Source organism: Lagopus muta, chromosome 25, assembly GCF_023343835.1.
Source record: "Lagopus muta isolate bLagMut1 chromosome 25, bLagMut1 primary, whole genome shotgun sequence".
Taxonomy (NCBI): Eukaryota; Metazoa; Chordata; class Aves; order Galliformes; family Phasianidae; genus Lagopus; species Lagopus muta.
In genome coordinates this window covers 2,154,773-2,172,063 of record NC_064457.1, presented here as the reverse complement: position 1 = coordinate 2,172,063, position 17,291 = coordinate 2,154,773, and the positions used below count along the sequence as shown (strand labels likewise).

Sequence of the window (17,291 nt, the reverse complement as noted above, 5' to 3'; positions counted from 1 at the left end):
AGCCTGGTGCTCTGGGTGTCACAGCAGTAGAGCAGGGTGTTAAAGGAGTTGTTGCTTGAGAGTCTTCAGGTGCCTTAAGTTTTTCTCACATCCTGGGCTCTTCCAGCAGCTGAAGCTGAGCTTCCCAGCCTCTCCTTCAGCAGTAACATGAGATGGAGCTGAGTCTTGCCTCTTCTAGCTTTCCTCCTTAGCTTTCCTACGTACGTGATCTGCTGGGATGTGAAATGACACAATGTTCTGGCATCAACACCGAACGCTGTCCGAGTTGTTTAGGAGAGACTATTTGAGGTAGGAAATGAGATCAGATGTGCCATGTGCTCAAAGTGTGGGGTTAGCCTGAGCTGCAGGACTTCCTATGGGAGCAGCCTGCTCCTCCACGGGGCGGCTGAGGCTGCTCTGAGCTCAGCAGGACCTCGCAGTAATGCTTCAGGCTGAGCAGATTGCTTCTGTCAAACCAAACTGAGCGCTGCACTCTGTGGCAGCTGCTGTGCCTGCTGCTCACTGGTCCTGTGGACAAAGACCCAGGCAGGACACGCTGTGGTGGGAATGGTGTGCCCTGCTTTGGGGGAGGGGGTGCAAGGAGGGGCTGCATTGGAGCCTGTGACTTGGGGCAGGGTTGGATTTCTGTCTGGAAGTCTTCTGCATCCAGTTACCAAAGGAAAGCCTGGTACCTCTCCAGGTAACCCGCCTTGTTCCTTTGGTTTCAATACATACTAAAACACATTTTGAGAGAAGAGGTTTCTGACTCGATGGGGCTGCTTCCAACAGCTGCTGTTCTCACAGTGGCCTCAGGGGAGATGCAGAGCTGCTTGGAGAGGAGCTGTTCTCAGGCCCTTGCACCTCCGGGCAGCCTGTCCCTGAGGATGGAGGAGGGGAGCGCTGTCAGAGCCTCCCACAGCACGGCAGGCAGTGGGGACAGGGGCTGGGTGTTTTGAGAGGGCCTGACATGCGATGTTGGGAAAAAGCAGCCCTGCAGCTGATGTGCCTTGGGAGCGTTCTGGTGCTGGAGGCTCCGCTGAGCAGGACTGAGTTCAGCGGAAGGAAGTTCACACCCATGGCCAATCAGATCAGCGGCCCCTTCTGACTGCCATTGATGCTCATAACGTGGCTGTTGCTTGGAAAACAGCTGTGCAGTGCGCTGGGGCTGTTTTTGTGCACCAAGAGTCAGCTGAGAGCTGCCAGCCCTTCAGCCAGTGAGCAGCACAGGCAGCTGGGCTCTTGCAGCACTCCTGCGGCAGCATCGAGTCTGCAGGCCAAACCCTGCTTTTGGTTACGCCTTTGAACTGTGATAATGGGAGCCTGAGGTCTCAGAAGCAAGCTGTGTGTTCTCACAGCTGGGTGAGGCTTTTCCTCTCTGTAAGGCTGCTGTGTACAAACGAGTGCTTGTGTCTCTACGTCACCCTGCTTTGGGCTGCAGCCCGCGCAGGCAGCGCCAGGGCGTGAGGAGCAATGGCTGTGCCTCACGTTGCCAGGTACCCGTGGGAATTGAGGCACTGCCTTCCGAGCAGCTCAGTTGCCATGCAGGTCCGTGGGGCCCAGTTTTCCTTCAGAGGCACAGATTCGGTTAAAATGGTGAGGTTTTGGTGAGTGCTGAAAGAATTCGGTGTGCTTTACTGAGTGACAGTGGGGGAGGAATGGAGCAGGGCTGTGAAGGAGCAGCAGTTGATTGCTTTTATTCTTTCGGGCTCTCCCAGCAGCCTCAGAGCAGTAAGGGTTGCGATCGTTCTCAGCAATGTTTCTCCTCATTCAGACCCCGGTGTCCTGGCATGATGCAGAAGTGGGAAAAGCCAGCTCCAGTGCTCACAAGCGTTCTGCTTCCTGGGGTAGCACAGATCACCGCAGAGAGGTAAAACAGATCGCTCCCAGCACTTGAGCAAGGTCTGTGTTAGCTGCTGACGTGCAGGAGGCTCCTGCTTGCATGGGAGGGGAGTGGGAGGACGGGGTTGTAGTGTTAGATGAGATGTTAGCCCTCATTCTCACCCCTAATGCTGTGCTTGGACAGGAGGCTGATCTCACAGGCAGCTGTTATAAAGAAGCTCCTCTGGAGCTCAGCGCATTGCTGGTAGGTGTCACAGTGTGCGTGGGCTCCAGCAGGGCCTGGTGCTGCAGGTGGAAGATAACCCAGATGCAGCGGCGCTGCCCACGTTGCCAGGGGGCAGCTTTTGGTGAGGCCTCGTGGGCAGTCCTTGCTCATCCTTGCTCATCCTTGGAGAGGCAGAGCAGCTTGTTGTGCGATGGGAGCTGACGCTATTTTGGCACTTCCTCATGGGTCGAGAGAGAGGGGAGGAGAGAGACAAGATGTGATTATTGATTTTTGGTGGAGGTGTATTGGCTTGCCTCATTCTGCAGCTGAAACTTTATTTGCTAGATTGCCAAACTGAAGCAGCAGCTCCAGCGGACGAAGCTAAACGGCAGAAGTGGCAAAGAAAAGGAGAAGAGCTCCCCGCTGCAGGGGGACCACGCTGTGCTTGGATCGCTGCGGGTAGGTTGATGTAGGCTCACACCTCCCTGTGCTGTCAGTGCGTCCCAATGAGATGAGTGCAGACATCCCAGCTGTTCTCAGACTTCTGAGAAAGGGGGTGGGGGGTGGAAGGGGGGCATTTTTTCTTCCTCCTCACTGCTTCAGCAGATCCCCGTGCTCTGACCAGCACTTGGTGGGTTTCCATGGCTCTTCTGTCGGTCTTTGCCAGTCAGCCTCCTCGAAGGCTCTGGCTGAGCACTGAGTGCTGCGACATCAGAATGGAACTGAGAAATGACTGAGTTTGTGCTGCCACAGCTAACATCTTTCACTCTGGGTTGTTGCAGGACTCTCCTTCAGGCTTCCTTTCTCTGTCTCCTGTTTTGAGGCTCAGTCCTTGCTTGCACAGGAGCCTGGAAGGGCTAAACCAGGAACTAGAGGAAGTGTTTGTGAAGGAACATGGAGATGAAGAGCTTTTGAGGGTGAGTGAAGCTTGAAGGATCGCCCTGAATCTCCTGGATGGTCTCTGAATGCTTTGCTCTCGTGACGCTCGCTGCCCACAGCTGCTGCTGGGCTGTGGGGATGATGTCTGTGTTCAGTTCTGGGCACGTAGCTGCCTGAACAGCTCTGGGCTTCCCTCCTTAGACTTGGTGCTGTGGGAGATCAGCCAGCAGGAATCTCAGCAGCACTGAGGCACTGTCTTAGATCAGCATCCAAAGGCTGCTTCGTACCATGCAGGTGTGGGAGGTGATCCCTGCCAGCCTGTGAGCAGAAGTGGCGCAGGGGATGCAGAAGGGTCTGTGTCCTTCTGCTCTGTCTGTGGCTGAGCCCAAAAAATACCATCTGTAGGTGCAACTGCTTCCTCACCTTTTCTGTGGTGGAAGGGCTGGGTTTCTTCTTGTCCTGCTGAGATTTTGCTTTTTCCCTAGATCTTGGATGTCCCAGATGGCCACAGAGCACCAGCACCTGCTCCGAGAGGCTCTGAGGATGCCTCCCTGATGCTGGAGCCCAGCAGTGGCAGCTGCAGCAGCCTCTCGCTTTCTCCTTCCCCTTCTGTGCCTCTCCGCCTTTCTCCACACACTCCAGTGAGACTGGTGGCAGAAGAACTCTCCTCTGCTGTGGATGAGGTGCAGTTGGATCCAAAAGAGAAAGGCAAGTGCTGAGCCCGAGCGGCTGGGAAGCTGTGGGGGGATGAGGAGGCTGTGTGATGGATCCAAGCTGCAGATGAGGTTGGAAGGGATCTCAGCCACTTTGAATAATGGTGGACTTCCTGAGCCCTGCTAATCGGTCTCCAGGTGGATGCTCTCCTGTTGTGCTGCATGGTGGTTATGAGCAGGGAGCTACACAAATAAAGTGCTTTGGGTTTAGCCCACAGCCACAGGGGTACTGGAAGAGCACGCTTGGGATTAGCTTAAACTTCTGTTGGATCAGATGATCCTATAGGCTGTTTCCAACCTTGTGATTCTATGATTCTCATAAAAATTTCTTTAAAAGTATCTTTCATCTCTTGTAGAGGAGGGCAGCCCTTCTCCAGTCCTGGCTTTCGCTTCCTCTCCTCGGCCCAACCACAGCTACGTGTTCAAACGGGAGCCTCCTGAGGGATGTGAGAAAGTCCGGGCCTTTGAAGAAGCTTCGTAAGTGCAAGGAGTTGTGGCAGAGCTCACAGGGGCTCAGCTGGGGTTGCTGCTATGGCAGGATGCTGGGGTGGGAACAGCTGAGCCTCCAGTTGTGCTGTTGTGCCCTGCTCTGAAAGTAGGGAACAGCCTCTAAGAAACACTGCAGCAAAACCTTGGCTGCTCGGATCCTGGTGGAAGAGGTGAAAGCTGCAGTGTTAACCCTGAGACACATTGGGAAGGATGTTGCGATTTCTGCCCTTCCTAGGCAGGAGATAATGCTCAGCCAGCACAGCCCCTCGAAAAGAGAGCTGCTTTTCCTGTAAATAAGTGTGCTTTCAAAACAAAACAGCCTCGTCGTGCTGCTCTGTGCATGAGGAGCAGCCCGGCTCACAGCCCAGCGACTCAGCTTTTAGTCAGGCTCTTTGAAGAGCACGCAACCCCAGGTGTTCTCCCTGCAGCCGCAGGCAGTTTGGTGCTCTTGGGGAGCATCTGTTGCTGATCACATCCTCTGTGTCTCTTTCAGCTCCAGCCCTGACCACACCTTTCAGCCTTCCTGCCCGGATAAGAACAAAGTGCACTTCAACCCTACGGGCTCTGCCTTCTGCCCTGTCAGCCTGGTGAAGCCTCTCTTCCCAAATGTGGGCTTTCTCTTTAGCAGGGGCTTTCCAGCATCATCCAGCCCTGGCACGGGCGCGTTTACATCCTGCCAGCCCTCGGCCCCCACGCCATTCCTTGGGGCACGGAAGGACGCTGCTGTAGATAACTTCAGCGACGCCTCCAAGTCACCTTCACTCAATTATGAACACTGGAAACGTGGGCAGCCAGAGGAGAACGTCGTCTTCCACAGCTCCCTCGTTGTGTGAAACCTTTGGGAAAGTTAGCCAGCAACAGCAGCTCTGGCTCCTCAGTGCATCTCTGCCATCCCATGGAGATCAGTGCCTTGAGGTTGGGACTTGACAGCCAAGGGGCAGCGCTGGGCCTGAAAACCACAGCAGGCTGCCAAGGATGAAAGCAGCTGTGAAGTACCACGTTCCACAGGACTCCTCGCTGCTGTAGGAGGGGCTCATTTCCCCGAGCCTCCCCTGTTGAAAGCACTTTCCTGCGTTGAATTGTCATTTCCTGTATGATTGTTTTGCTGGTGAAGAGCAGCTGGGCACCCCTGCGGTGGGCGGAGCTGCGCTCCGGGCCTCTGAGTGCCGTTGAGCCGGGAGGATTCAGGTGGAGCTTCCCAGTGCTTCTCATCCCAGTGCTTCTCATCCCTGCTGCTGCTGCTGCCCGGTGCTTGCTGAGCTCTGGGAGGTGGGAAGGGGGAGAAGGGTCTCATAGGATGGCTGCTCCAGGGCAGTGGGAGCTGCTGTTGATCTGTATTGGTGACACAGACAGCAGCTGATCTGTATTGGTGACACAGACAGCAGTGTTCTCTGCCTGTGCCTTCATGGACGCCTTCAGCCCCTGAAACCCCGGAGCTTTGAGGAGCCCTGAGGCAGCTCTGCTGAACGGGGGGTGGGGGAGCGCAGGTGACCGAATGCCGCCTTCTACAGGGGGAGGAAAACTTGCCTTACTGCAAGGAGTGAAGGAGAGAGATGGTGGCTGCTCAGGAATGGCGGAGCTGCCTGCCGGTGTCCCCGGTGCTGCGGCCACATTGCAGGAAGAGAAGATGGGAAACAAACTGCGGTGCTGGAAGGGTTAGGGTGCTGGAAGGCGCCTGGCCCTGAGCCCACACAGCTGCACAGCGGGGCTGGGGCTGCCTGGGGGGGGGGGGGGGGTTCCATGGGCTGCAGAGCAGAAAGCAGAGCGGTGACACGAGGACACAGATGGTAAAAAGCCTCTTAACAGCGGCATTTGGTTGTGTTCTGTTGCAAAGGCTCTGGGTTGTACTGAAGAAGCCTATTTTCTTATATCTGATGTAGAAACTCTATTTTCTTCCAAAGACACTATTTTTGCAGCTGTTTGAAGTTTGTATTTTATGTATGTATTGCAAAGCTTAAAGGAGGAACGTTAGATTTGGAGTTGTGTTTAGAGGGGTTTTTGCAGATGCTGGTGTTGACAGTTACATGGAGAAAATAAACTATTTCGTGCATCCGACAGCCCTCGTGTTCTGGGGGGGTTGGATTTAATATTCCCGAGTCCGACGGGGGGCGGAGCGCTGGGAGGCGCTGAGCGGAGCTCCGGTTCGAAGGAACGTAGCGAGCCCGGCCGCCGAACGGCTCGGCGCTGCGCATGCGCACGGCACGCCCCAGTCGCTCGGGCGACGGAGGGAACGCCACCTGGGCTCCGCCCCCTGGCCGCACAGCCAATCACCGCGCTCCACATCTGCTTGCGTCACCGCCGGGGCAGCGCTCACTGAAGGCCCCCAGCCCGGGGCTGCCCCACGCGCTGCCTGTCTCCAGAAATCACCGCAGCCGCGATCGTGGCCGAACCGCGACGGCGGCGACCTCGGAGAGGAGGCGAACGGTTTCGTTCCGCAGCTCCGGGATGGTTTTGCTCGACGTCTCCCGCCGCTCGTCCTCCCCCAACCCCGCCGCGGATCCGGCAGCGCGGGGGGCGGGCGCGGCCGGGCCGGGCGGGTCCTGCGCCGCGGGCGGGCGCACGGTGCGTGTATGAGGCCGCCCGCTCCGCCGCCGCCGGCCGCCCTGCGCGATGTGGCTTTGGACGTGGGCCCGGCGCTGAGCGGCCGCGCCGCCGCTATGGGAGCGAACGCGGGCGGCCCCGCGCTGCCCGAGCGCCTCCGCCTGCCCGTCTGCTTCCTGGGCGTCTTCGCCTGCTACTTCTACTACGGCATCCTGCAGGAGAGCATGTGAGCGGGCGCGGGGCCGGCCCGGGACTCGGGTTTTTCCCCGCGCCGCCGGCTCACCGCGTCCCGCTCTTGCAGCACGCGGGGGAAATACGGCGACGGCGCCCGGCAGGAGAAGTTCACGTACGCGCTGAGCCTGGTCTTCATCCAGTGCGTCATCAACGCCGCCTTCGCCAAGCTGCGTGAGTCCGGGCTGCCGGAGGGGCTCCCCGCGCTCCGCGGCTCTGAGCGCCCTGAGCTCCGTCGCAGCCCTGACGCTTCTCCTCCCTCGCTCTCCCCGCAGTGATCCGTTTCTTTGACTCCGCCAGGGTGGATCGCACGCACGGCTGGCTGTACGCCGCCTGCTCGCTCTCTTATCTGGGCGCGATGGTTTCCAGCAATTCGGCCCTGCAGTTCGTCAACTACCCGACCCAGGTGAGCGTCGGCCGCTCCGGGAACTGAGCTCCGTTCGCCGGCTGGGAGCTGCTGCTGACGGCTGTGGGCTGCAGGTTTTGGTTTTGCGGTCGCTGTGTCGCAGGGCTTTGTTGGCTTTCCTGCAGGAGGTGCAGTGTGTCGGTGCCGGTCGGGTCGCCCTCGTGTTGGGCTCACACTGCAGGCAGGAGGTTGGTGTGCAGGTGGTTAATGTGCTCTTTTTTTTGATAGGTCCTAGGCAAATCCTGTAAGCCCATTCCAGGTAAGCAAATTAAAATGCTTCTTTGCGTGTATTTCTGTGGGTTTCTCGTGTCCTTTGACCGATCCGAGGAGCTCAGCTGTAAAAACAGCGCTGTGTTGCAGGAACGGCAGCTGTGCACCATTCGGCCCCGTGTTCTGTTCTGTGGGCTGCTGTATTCCCAGGTGAGGATGTGGGCTTCATGGTGTCGCTTCTTTTGCAGTCATGCTTTTAGGTGTGACTGTGCTGAGGAAGAAGTACCCGCTGGCCAAGTACCTCTGCGTCCTCCTGATAGTCACAGGTGTGGCCCTGTTCATGTATAAGCCCAAAAAGGGAGCTGGAGGTGACGACCACATCTTTGGCTACGGGGAGCTCCTTCTGGTGAGTGCTGCTGCAGCGCAGTGAGCTCAGGGCTGCCTGGTGGGAGGATGGAGCAGTGAGAGCTTTGTACAGCAAGAGCACCTTAAAGCTGATGTGGAAATGCTTCTGTGCAGTGGGTACCTCATCGAGTTTGAGGGATGCACGTCTCTTTCTGTCCTGAGGTGGCATCATTGGTGTTTAACAGCTGTTTGGGATGCCTCAAATGAGGGGAGGGAGCTGAATGTCTTCACCCTAGAGAAGGTTTTGCTTTACTCGTATCCCTGTCTCCTTTTGTCAGTTGCTGTCGCTGACCTTGGATGGGCTGACAGGTGTCTCTCAGGACCACATGAGAGCTCACTATCAAACCGGCTCCAATCACATGATGCTGAATGTTAACCTCTGGTCCACCTTGTTCCTGGGAGCTGGTAAGGAACGCCCTGCACTTTGTACAGCCTGCCCTGCAGCGCCCTGCGGGAGCAGCGCCGTGTTCTGCTCCCTGAAGGACTTGGAAACGCTCGTTGCAAAAGAGCTTCAGTTTGGGTGTTCGGTGTCTGGGTGTTCGGTGCAGCTCTTCCGATGCCCACCAGAGGGCGCTGCTTCACACACAGCTTAACTCCCAGCTGAGCTCCGTGCTGCCGGCTGCGTTGGGAATGTGAACTGAGGTTATGCTCCGTAGGCTGAGATGATGCTCGGGTGAATAACTCCTCATCCCGACCCTTCCCGCAGGGATCCTGTTCACTGGAGAGCTCTGGGAGTTCCTGAGTTTCACTGAGCGTTATCCCAGCATCATTTACAACATCCTGCTGTTCGGCCTGACGAGCGCGCTGGGTCAGGTAAACTGCCCTTGTTCTGCAGCCTTCACCGGGGTTTGTTTGCACAGCTGGGAGATGGCAGAGCAAAGTTGCCTCGCTTTCTGTTGCTTTGGTTATCGCTGCTTTCCATGTAGGCTACCACGAAATTCAAATGGTTATATGGAAGTAATGGGGAGTTGAAAAAATAAAAGAACAACCCAAAAGCTGTTCTTTCAGCTCTGGCTCTGTGGTTGAAAATGTGATCCCGGCTGTGTCTTTTTGTGATGAAAAGCACCTGTTTGTTTTCCAGAGCTTCATTTTCATGACGGTGGTTTACTTCGGACCTCTGACCTGTTCCATCATCACCACAACACGCAAGTTCTTCACCATTTTAGCATCCGTCATTCTGTTTGCCAATCCCATCAGCAGCATGCAGTGGGTGGGGACGGTCCTGGTGTTCCTGGGTAAGTCTGGGAGCAGAGCTGAGCTCTTCCTTCCGTTACCATAAACAGCGCTCAGCGGGGGCAGCTGTAAAAGGTGCTGGTCAGAAAATGGAATTGTGTGGAACGCTTCTGATGGAAGTGTGCTGCAGCTTAGAGCGGGGGAAGAAGAGGAAGCTTTCCGTGCACACAGATTGCTTTGTCTCTTTGCAGGCCTTGGACTTGATGCCAAATTTGGGAAGGGAGTAAAGAAGACGTCGCATTGAGGAGGCGGTGGATCTGTGCTGTCGGAATGAACTTTTAATTTATTGTCTTGTACCTCAAAGTCTGTCATGAAACTGGACTCAGGATAGGTAATTAGAAGGGGAATGTTTGGATTTTTTTTTTGTTTTAGTTTTTTAATTACGAATTGCTTCAGTTTTAACTGTAATCAAGTATGATGGTTTTTTTCTGTAATCGAAGGTGCAGTACTAGATCCTAGCAGCAGGATGACATTCTTGCCTTAACAGAAAAAAAAAACTTCCTATCTTTATTAAAGAAAAGGAAACAATGGCCTCTTCTCCAGGACTTTGATTTCAGTTCTTGGCTGACGGTGGGGAGGCAGAGCAGAGCTTTCTGCAAGGAGAGGCGGTCAGAATGGCGTTAGCATGGTGCAGCCTGGGGAGGTCCAGGATTAAATGCCTGTGTTGAAGAGGATCCTCTCTCCTGGCTGATTGTGTGGTGGTTTTCACAGCGGAGCAGGCAGTCGGACGTTCTGCTGTTAACACAGTGTGTTGCACTGCGTTCTTCACCTGAGCCCTTCTGAACAGGCAGCCCTTGGCGTATGTAAAAACGTACAGGAAATCTGTTGAACCGCCGGGGTTAAAATGAATTCTTTTCATCTCCCCCTGCAGAGGAAGGAACAGGAACCTCTGCCGCTAAACTGGTGCCAAGGTTGTGTGACAACAGCTTCTGAATGTTGAAAGGGCCCTTGTTAATTAACCGCTATCATGGTGAGCTGCCGCTCCTGGGCGCAGGCTGGGTCCCAGTGCTGCGGGGGGAGGAGCTGCTATCAGAACGATGCCTGCAGAGTTGGAGAGCAGAATTCTCCACAGAACAAACTTTACACATGAAAGCACGTTTGCACCAGCTGTCGCTTGGTCTCCATCTGTTCTGTGGCTTTGGCCTTTTGCCCCTCCAGATGGGATCTTGATCTCTTTACTGAGCGGCTGCTGTAAGTCTCCCTTTCCAGCCCCTTCTACCCCCACCTCTGCAGTATTTCTTACAACTTTTTTGGACTCCAATTTGTTTTTCATTTAGTCTGCCTCGTTATCCTGTAGTGCTACTCAAACAACACATTTCTTGCAGAATTAAACCTGAGGATATGAAAGGTTTTGGTTTTTTCTGTCACTCTCACCTCCTTGCTGACTTGTGTTGCCTTAAAGGTCAGATGATAAGTAGCAAACAAATGTGTTCTCAGTAGTAGAGAGCCACAAAATAAAAGCTGTGATTTAACTCCATGGATGCTGCTTGATGAACTTCATGCTGGCACCTGCTGCCGTATGAAGATCCCAGCTGCCCTGAAAACAGTATATTCAAGGTAATTAATTGCCATTTCATAAATGGGAGCAGAAATACTGAATGACTTGTGCTGTGCGATAGATAGCACTGAGTTATGGTGCTGTCTGAGTGGTAAAGGTGTCTTTGCTCTGCAGGACTTGGTGCTGTGGGATAGAGGAGAGTCTTTTAAATTCAGCCAGTTCTCAAATTGAGAACCAGCATCAGCAGAAACACTCACAGTTCTGCAGACTCGTTTTGCCCGTTATTAAATAAGTAATCTAATGAGGAATAACCCCCCATCACTGTGCACAATTCAAACAGCTGAGAAATGCCACAAATCACGTCCTCAGCCGTGTTCCTCCACAGATCAGGAAAATTATTCAGACGCATCACCTGTTAATTCCCAAACCACCTCTCTGCTCTAGGGAGCCTGCTGCAAATAACATGGAAATGACTCTGTTTTGATTCCACAGAAGCAGATTGCTTATTAGCTGTAGTTCTTTAGTCGCCAATGCTCCTAAGGACGCGTGTGATGAGAAATGGAGGAGCTGAGACATCACCAGTCTTTCTCCACTGCTGTCAGGCTGTTGTTTGTGATCTCCCTAATTTGCAGCACCTCGAGCCAAGTTACTTCCTGAGGACTGGCTGAGAGGAGGCACCTTCCAAACTGCTTTGGTGTGTGTGTTGGAAAGACCACAAGACCGCTCTCTTCCTGAGCTTTTCTCCTCTTCTTGCCCTGAGTCCAGCTGTAGCTCTAGAAAGGGTGTCTGATTGGAAAGGAGGGAAAAAAAAGACTTAGCATTGCTAAATGATTCCTGAACCGTGGAAAAGAAGCTATCGGGGGCTCAAGGGGTGTTTTCTCAGACCACAGGTCTGTCTGTCCTCTTCCCCGTGCCGCAGCAGCCTGGAGGACTGGCAGAAATTAAAAAGCTGGGAGCTTTCTAGGGCCTATTTTCTAAGCCAAGATTCGTCTTTCCCAGTATCTCCAACTTGTCTGTATTCAGAGCACAGACATAAGGATCAGCCTGCCAAGAAGGAAGAAAATAAAGGAGATTTTCTCTCTGATTTCTGCAGGCTGCCTTGACCCACTTTAGCTCTAAAGCCTATTCCTGGTGTGGCTCCAACTTGGTTCTCACTGCACCTCCACATCTTAGTAAGAAATTCTTCAAGCCGGCTCTTGTGCTCACCCTGAGTCTGAATCTTTTGGATTTCCTTGGACAGCTTTGCTGTCTTTGCTCCAGACCTCATGTACTGCGAGATCCCAGAGGAGGCTGCAAAAGCAATCCGAGAAGCTATTTTCAAATCAGCACTGGCTTTTTTCATGGCTGGTTTTAACAGCGCTGCCACAGAACAGGTCTCCAGCTTTGAGCTGCCAGGAGGGCTGCTGCAATGGCTCTCCCCAGTGACAGGCTGATTTCCATGTTCTCAGAAGCCTGCCTGGTGGCTTCTGCTGTGTGTTCCTGCTTGACTTCAGCCGTCTCCAGATAAATACAAGGAAACTTCCAAGGGAACCGGGTTTACAAGCTAATGAAGTTCTCATCCTGTGTTACTTTGTATTATTAGAAGTGTTAGCTCCTCTCGGAGGCACCTTTTGCAGAGGAGAAGCTGTTGAACTGTTCTGTTGGCTTTGTTCTTTTTTTTGTAGTGTCTTCAACCCGAGGGCAGAAGGCAGAAATTCAATCAGAATGCTGGGATTTCTGATGGAGTGTAGCAAAGGCTTTCTGTCTTCAACTAAGAGATGAGTAATCAACAAAACAGTTACAGTTTATTCTGGCTTTTCTAGATACTGCATAACACCTGGTGTGTGGCTACGCAAAGGAATCTTTAGCCTAACTATTGCTGTCCAGTTGTGTTTTGTGGTAGCATGGGCTCCAAATTCATCAGAAGTGTAGAAGTGTTGAGGATTGAAGTGCAGCACCCGTGTTCTCTGCCAGCAGTTTGGGCTTTGCCTGTTCTGCTGCATTGCTTTGCACGTCTCTGCTTTTAGACACTCCCCAGTTCATCACAGATAAGCTAAGTGAATTACAAAATAATGATTATATATATATATTATATTCTATATATAACATGGGGTTTTTTTAGGGTGGTGTGTTTGATTTGTCATTTATTTTTCTTTCCCCAGCTGCAAGCAGTAGCTTTATTGTGATAGTGGAATATTCTCCAAAGCGAAATCCGAGGTGTCAATGCTCTTTGCAGTCAGGATGGCAGATGTTCTGAATGCTCACTGTATGTTTCCAGTTGGAGCTGACTTGTCAAGGAGTTACTAAAGCAAAATCTTGAGGCTTGCTCCTTCATTAGCAGATGAGTGGCCTTTCTGTGAGGAGAAGGGAACTGAGTCGAGTAGGACTTGAGTTTAAGTGCCTTAGAAAAAGACCTGCAAGTGCAAAACACAAAGGTCGGACAAATTAGGCAGCCATTCCACCTTGCCTTTTCTCGTTGGGTCTGAAGTGCCGGCCCTGAGTCCCTCTATGAGTCAGGCAGTTACCAGCAGGGGGAACTCTTTCAATAATTTTCAAGAAACATGAGAAGGAAGCAACAAAAAAATGGTCCTTGCCTAATTAGCAATAGGACTGTACTTCCAAAGTCCTTGGTTTGCAGTAAAAGGATAATGTGGAAATCCAGGTCTTCCTGCATTTTTAGTCTGCTTGATTTTTTGACGTTCAGCAGACTACGCTGGAGTTGTCAGAAGCTTTGAGACGATGCCTTCAGCAGGACAGCTCTCCAGTGCAGATGCACGCCTATGAAGGTGCGTGTGCCTCCTGTCCTGGGGTAACACAGACAGCTCCTTCGTGCACAGCAGCAGCCACAGGCTCTGCAGTTGACGTTTGCAAAAACATTTCTGCCAGAATTCTCCTAGGAACCTTGTCAGTTGGTGGTGGTTCCAGGGAGATGAGAGTCACGCTCACACTGAGAATAAACAGCAGACAACACTGCAGCAGTGTTTGTGCCTGTTGTCTCTCCAGGAGGAACTCGGTGATGTATGAGCGAAGAAAGGTGAAGCTTTATTTCATACCTAACTGAGACACGGCGCTCACAGGGGGGAAGGCTTGGCAGCTGCTTTCCTTTTCCTTTCATCTTCCTTGCCTTTATGAGTTCCCTCTGCAATTCCATCAACAGATGTTTTAAAATAATGTTTAGAGTGCATGTAGAAGAGGTGAGACGTACTGTGCGCGTGCATGCGGAGGTGCAATAAGTGTTTAACAGTGCTGACCTGCTGGTTGTGGGAGAGTAAAGACGGGTTAAATGACAAGGTTTGAGGGATACTGAAGCTACCAGTGCTGCTCTGAAATTGATGAGTTACCAGCGTTAAAGATACCACCAAAAACAACCCCATCACCCCAATGGTAACGTTAAGAACAATTGGGATCTGTTCTGTGCCACTCAGTTAAGGCTCAGTGGTTATGTGAGCTCACGGCGGGCTCCACGCGCTCTCGCAAAGGAAACAAGAATTCCTATTGGATTTCTCAGACTGAAAAGTACACGAGAATCAGGCATCTATTGGGGAAAAACATGCCAGCTTCGGAGTCCCATTTCAGCGTGTGGAGAGTGTCAGGGCAGGGGGGAGGACGTGTGTCTGGAATAGGTATTCTCATAACGTTTCATAGTTACAGTGCATCACTAACAGCATTTCAGCAGTGGTGAGAAGATGCATGTGAAGAAGAGGAAGGACTGTAATTACCTCAGAGTGAATCTGCCACAGTTGGATGTCACAGCGCAATGAGATGTTTACAGTTTTAAATATTCTAAGGAAAAAAAAAATTAAAATGCAAATGGCATTTAAGGCTGGAGAAATGAAACACTCCAAGGCAATAAAGTCTCAGCCCCCGTGTACATTTAAACAGCAGAGATCGTTATCTCCATCTTCTGTGGTCACGGGTAAAGCAGGCAGCTGAGTTTGTATCTCCTGGCAGTTTGATCGCCTGACACTCATTAGCTAAACTTCTTAAAATCACTTCTCAGAACAATGCAAACTGTTTTCCAGGCAAACACAGCCTCTCTTCATTATCGGCTTTGAAGAGCTGGACCTGCTTTCAAGTAAAAATGTGCAAGTTCCTCCTCTGATTGAAGTTATTCTCAGAACTGTAGTGTGACTTTCTCCCAAGGTCTCGGCAAATCTCATTTAGGGAACGTGATAGGCTGTAATTTGTTAATTTGTTTTACAGTGAACGTGGCAGGAAAGACAAAATCTTGGTCTCAGGATGGAGAAAAGATCTGCCCCTGCTTCCTGCCTGTGTGGCAGTGCAGTAACCCCAGCAGCTAACTGCATTTCTGTATGAACAGCTGGGCTGGAGAGATCTAAAACTCAGAAGACAAAAAGCACAACCAAATGACAATCTTCACTAACGAGGGCTGGATTTTATCAGCTGGATGCTTTAAATTAGTGCCTAGTTTTAACATAAGCTTCATTTTATCTGGTCTAAGGATAATGTTACAAGACCACAATCTGTAGATCTTTATGTACAGTACATCCAAAATATCCAAAAGGGAGAACCTCAATCTGGTCAGGCTTCATGATTTCTGAATGCTTGGTTTTGAAATCGCTTCTCCAGAAAACAATTTTCCATGCAATAACTGAACGCAGCCTCAAATGAAATTAAAGATTGAGCTACTCATTACTGCCATTCTGGCTGCAGTAACTTAATGCAGTAATAGTCATTGCAGGACTGCTAATGAGAAGGCATAAACAAAGAACTGATTAGCTCTGATTAGTTCTGTAAGAACGTTCTAGAGTAGCATCACTTAAATCAGAGTGCTGGGATTTGTACAACAAAGTGCATGGTAACAGCAAACCTTCACCTTCACTGTGCTCAAAACCAGGCATTGCGAGCTCTCCTCTTCACCAGCATAGAAACGAAACCAGGCAGCATCAGGAGTCAGAACAAGATGGCAGCTCAGTAACTGAAACACTGAACAACTCTTTCTCTGAGGATACTTCCAGAATCCATACCTGTTATTCCCTGCAAGGTCCGGGCTGCAAAGCACATTTACATTTCCCTCTTGACGTCGCTTTTCATTGTCCTCTGCCTTTTTCTTAGTTGATTCACCTTTTCTTTTCTTCCCCAGCTATTTGAGCCCTTTAAGCTCATTTATACTTTCTCTCCGTGCTCCACAGAGTGAATCTTACCCTGGATTCCCAAGTCTTTTGTACAATTATCTCTCTGTACCTGCAGAAGTGGAAAACAGCAGTGATAAAAACTTTAAACTCCGTTCAGTCCACTCCCGCTTCTCTACTACGGAAGATTGCTGTGATAACATTGAAGATTGTTTATGGAGAAAAGGTGGTTTGGATGAATTCGAGGAGTTTCGACAATGTTCTGAGCTCCTCTACTCTGCAGGTGCCAGCAGAGTTAACAGCATCTTAGAGAAAGGAAAATAATTTCACAGACCATTAGGGCTGGTGGGAAGCAGCAGGATCAGGTTTTAATGAATACAGGATCAAAAGCATCTTAAAGCAAAACAGCCCCGAAAACAGGAGCAGGCTCATCAGGGAAGATAGGAGATGCTTCTAACGAGAAACAAAGGACCAACTCAAAGACGTTTGGGAGTCAGTTTCTCACAATTGCGCATTTTCAAGTACAATTTACTCTTCTCCAAAATTAGCTTGGATACGTCTCCACTACACGTAGAAACAGCACTACGAACAGATTCCCTGCAATTCAAGCTTCCAAGTCAGAACCTTTCCAAAGGTCAAGATTCTTTACACAGTGTTTGTTTTCTCACAATTAAAACTAGATTTGAATCAGGGCGGCAGTGCCAAAGTTGAACTGTCTTACAGCGTTTTGAAGTCAGGTGAGCAAAGCAGCAGTGTGCAAAGCTCTGGGTCTGCGTGTGGAAGGCAGCTGTCGCACCACCACCAGCAGGTGCTTCTCACAGAGGTGCTGATGGTGGCTGTGTTTTGTAGGGCTGTGATTTGGGCTGTTTACACGTGGCTGCTCTGCTAGAGCGAATGCATCCTTTCCTGTTCCACCAGACATGGGTGCTGCCGGAGCCACGTGCAGGGAAGGTCAGAGCAAAGGGAAACAACCAGTCTGTAAAGGAGTGCTGGTTCCCAATTCTGTATTTCTAATTATTATTATTTTAATATGAATAAGCAGCTCAACTTCTCTACACTTCAAAAACTTTTTTTTTTTTAAGGCGAGTTATATTCAACTCACCTTCCTCCATGGTGCAGCACTGAGGATTAGTTAATTGGTACAACAGCTTGAAAAATGTCTTTAATTATTATTTGATTCATAGTTAAGGAAAAGTCAGAGTACCGGACTCTGCCTAGCTCAGTATTTGCTGTTCTGTTGCAAATTAATTTTTGAGGAAAAGGGATACAGAAGAAAAACCCCCAGTTTCCTGTCCCTGGTGAATCCTCAGACTTGCTTGGTTCAAAGAAGCCTGGATCTCAGAAGCTTTTCCTTTCATCACCAACCATATCAGCACTTACTGTTCTCCAGTGTGCTCTGCTGGTGCCAAAGCTCGGACTCCTGCAACAAGATAATAACAGTGTCAGCTTTGTGCTGGGCTAGGGGAGAAGGTGACATTTTCAAGAGGGTGGAGAAGATACCCAGCAGAAGTCAGCCTGCAGGGGTAACCTATTTGATTTTTAAATGGCTGTGGCGCAGATATTACTATTTCATAATGAAATAACATGAAGT

General features: G+C 51.1%; 2 protein-coding genes across 5 annotated transcripts in view; both read left to right on the top strand.

The window, feature by feature from the left end:
- The window catches only part of FAM117A (family with sequence similarity 117 member A), a 28,493-nt gene extending 22,660 nt beyond the window's left edge, over nucleotides 1-5,833 (top strand). For 3 of the 4 annotated variants that reach the window (XM_048926591.1, XM_048926588.1, XM_048926590.1), the window contains 6 exons: nucleotides 1,751-1,846; nucleotides 2,369-2,482; nucleotides 2,806-2,940; nucleotides 3,388-3,610; nucleotides 3,972-4,092; nucleotides 4,598-5,833. In XM_048926591.1, the coding sequence (XP_048782548.1) occupies nucleotides 1,751-1,846; nucleotides 2,369-2,482; nucleotides 2,806-2,940; nucleotides 3,388-3,610; nucleotides 3,972-4,092; nucleotides 4,598-4,937 (1,029 nt within the window). In that variant the 3' untranslated portion in view covers nucleotides 4,938-5,833. The remainder of the gene's footprint in view (nucleotides 1-1,750; nucleotides 1,847-2,368; nucleotides 2,483-2,805; nucleotides 2,941-3,387; nucleotides 3,611-3,971; nucleotides 4,093-4,597) is intronic. The other variant, XM_048926589.1, reaches the window with a different exon arrangement.
- Nucleotides 5,834-6,649: 816 nt separating this feature from the next.
- SLC35B1 (solute carrier family 35 member B1) lies at nucleotides 6,650-9,660 on the top strand. Its single transcript, XM_048926592.1, has 9 exons — nucleotides 6,650-6,871; nucleotides 6,947-7,050; nucleotides 7,152-7,282; nucleotides 7,511-7,541; nucleotides 7,741-7,898; nucleotides 8,176-8,302; nucleotides 8,604-8,710; nucleotides 8,979-9,132; nucleotides 9,322-9,660. The coding sequence occupies exons 1-9, from the start codon at nucleotides 6,675-6,677 to the stop codon at nucleotides 9,372-9,374; spliced, it is 1,062 nt and encodes a 353-aa protein (XP_048782549.1). The 5' UTR covers nucleotides 6,650-6,674; the 3' UTR covers nucleotides 9,375-9,660.
- Nucleotides 9,661-17,291: the final 7,631 nt, after the last annotated feature.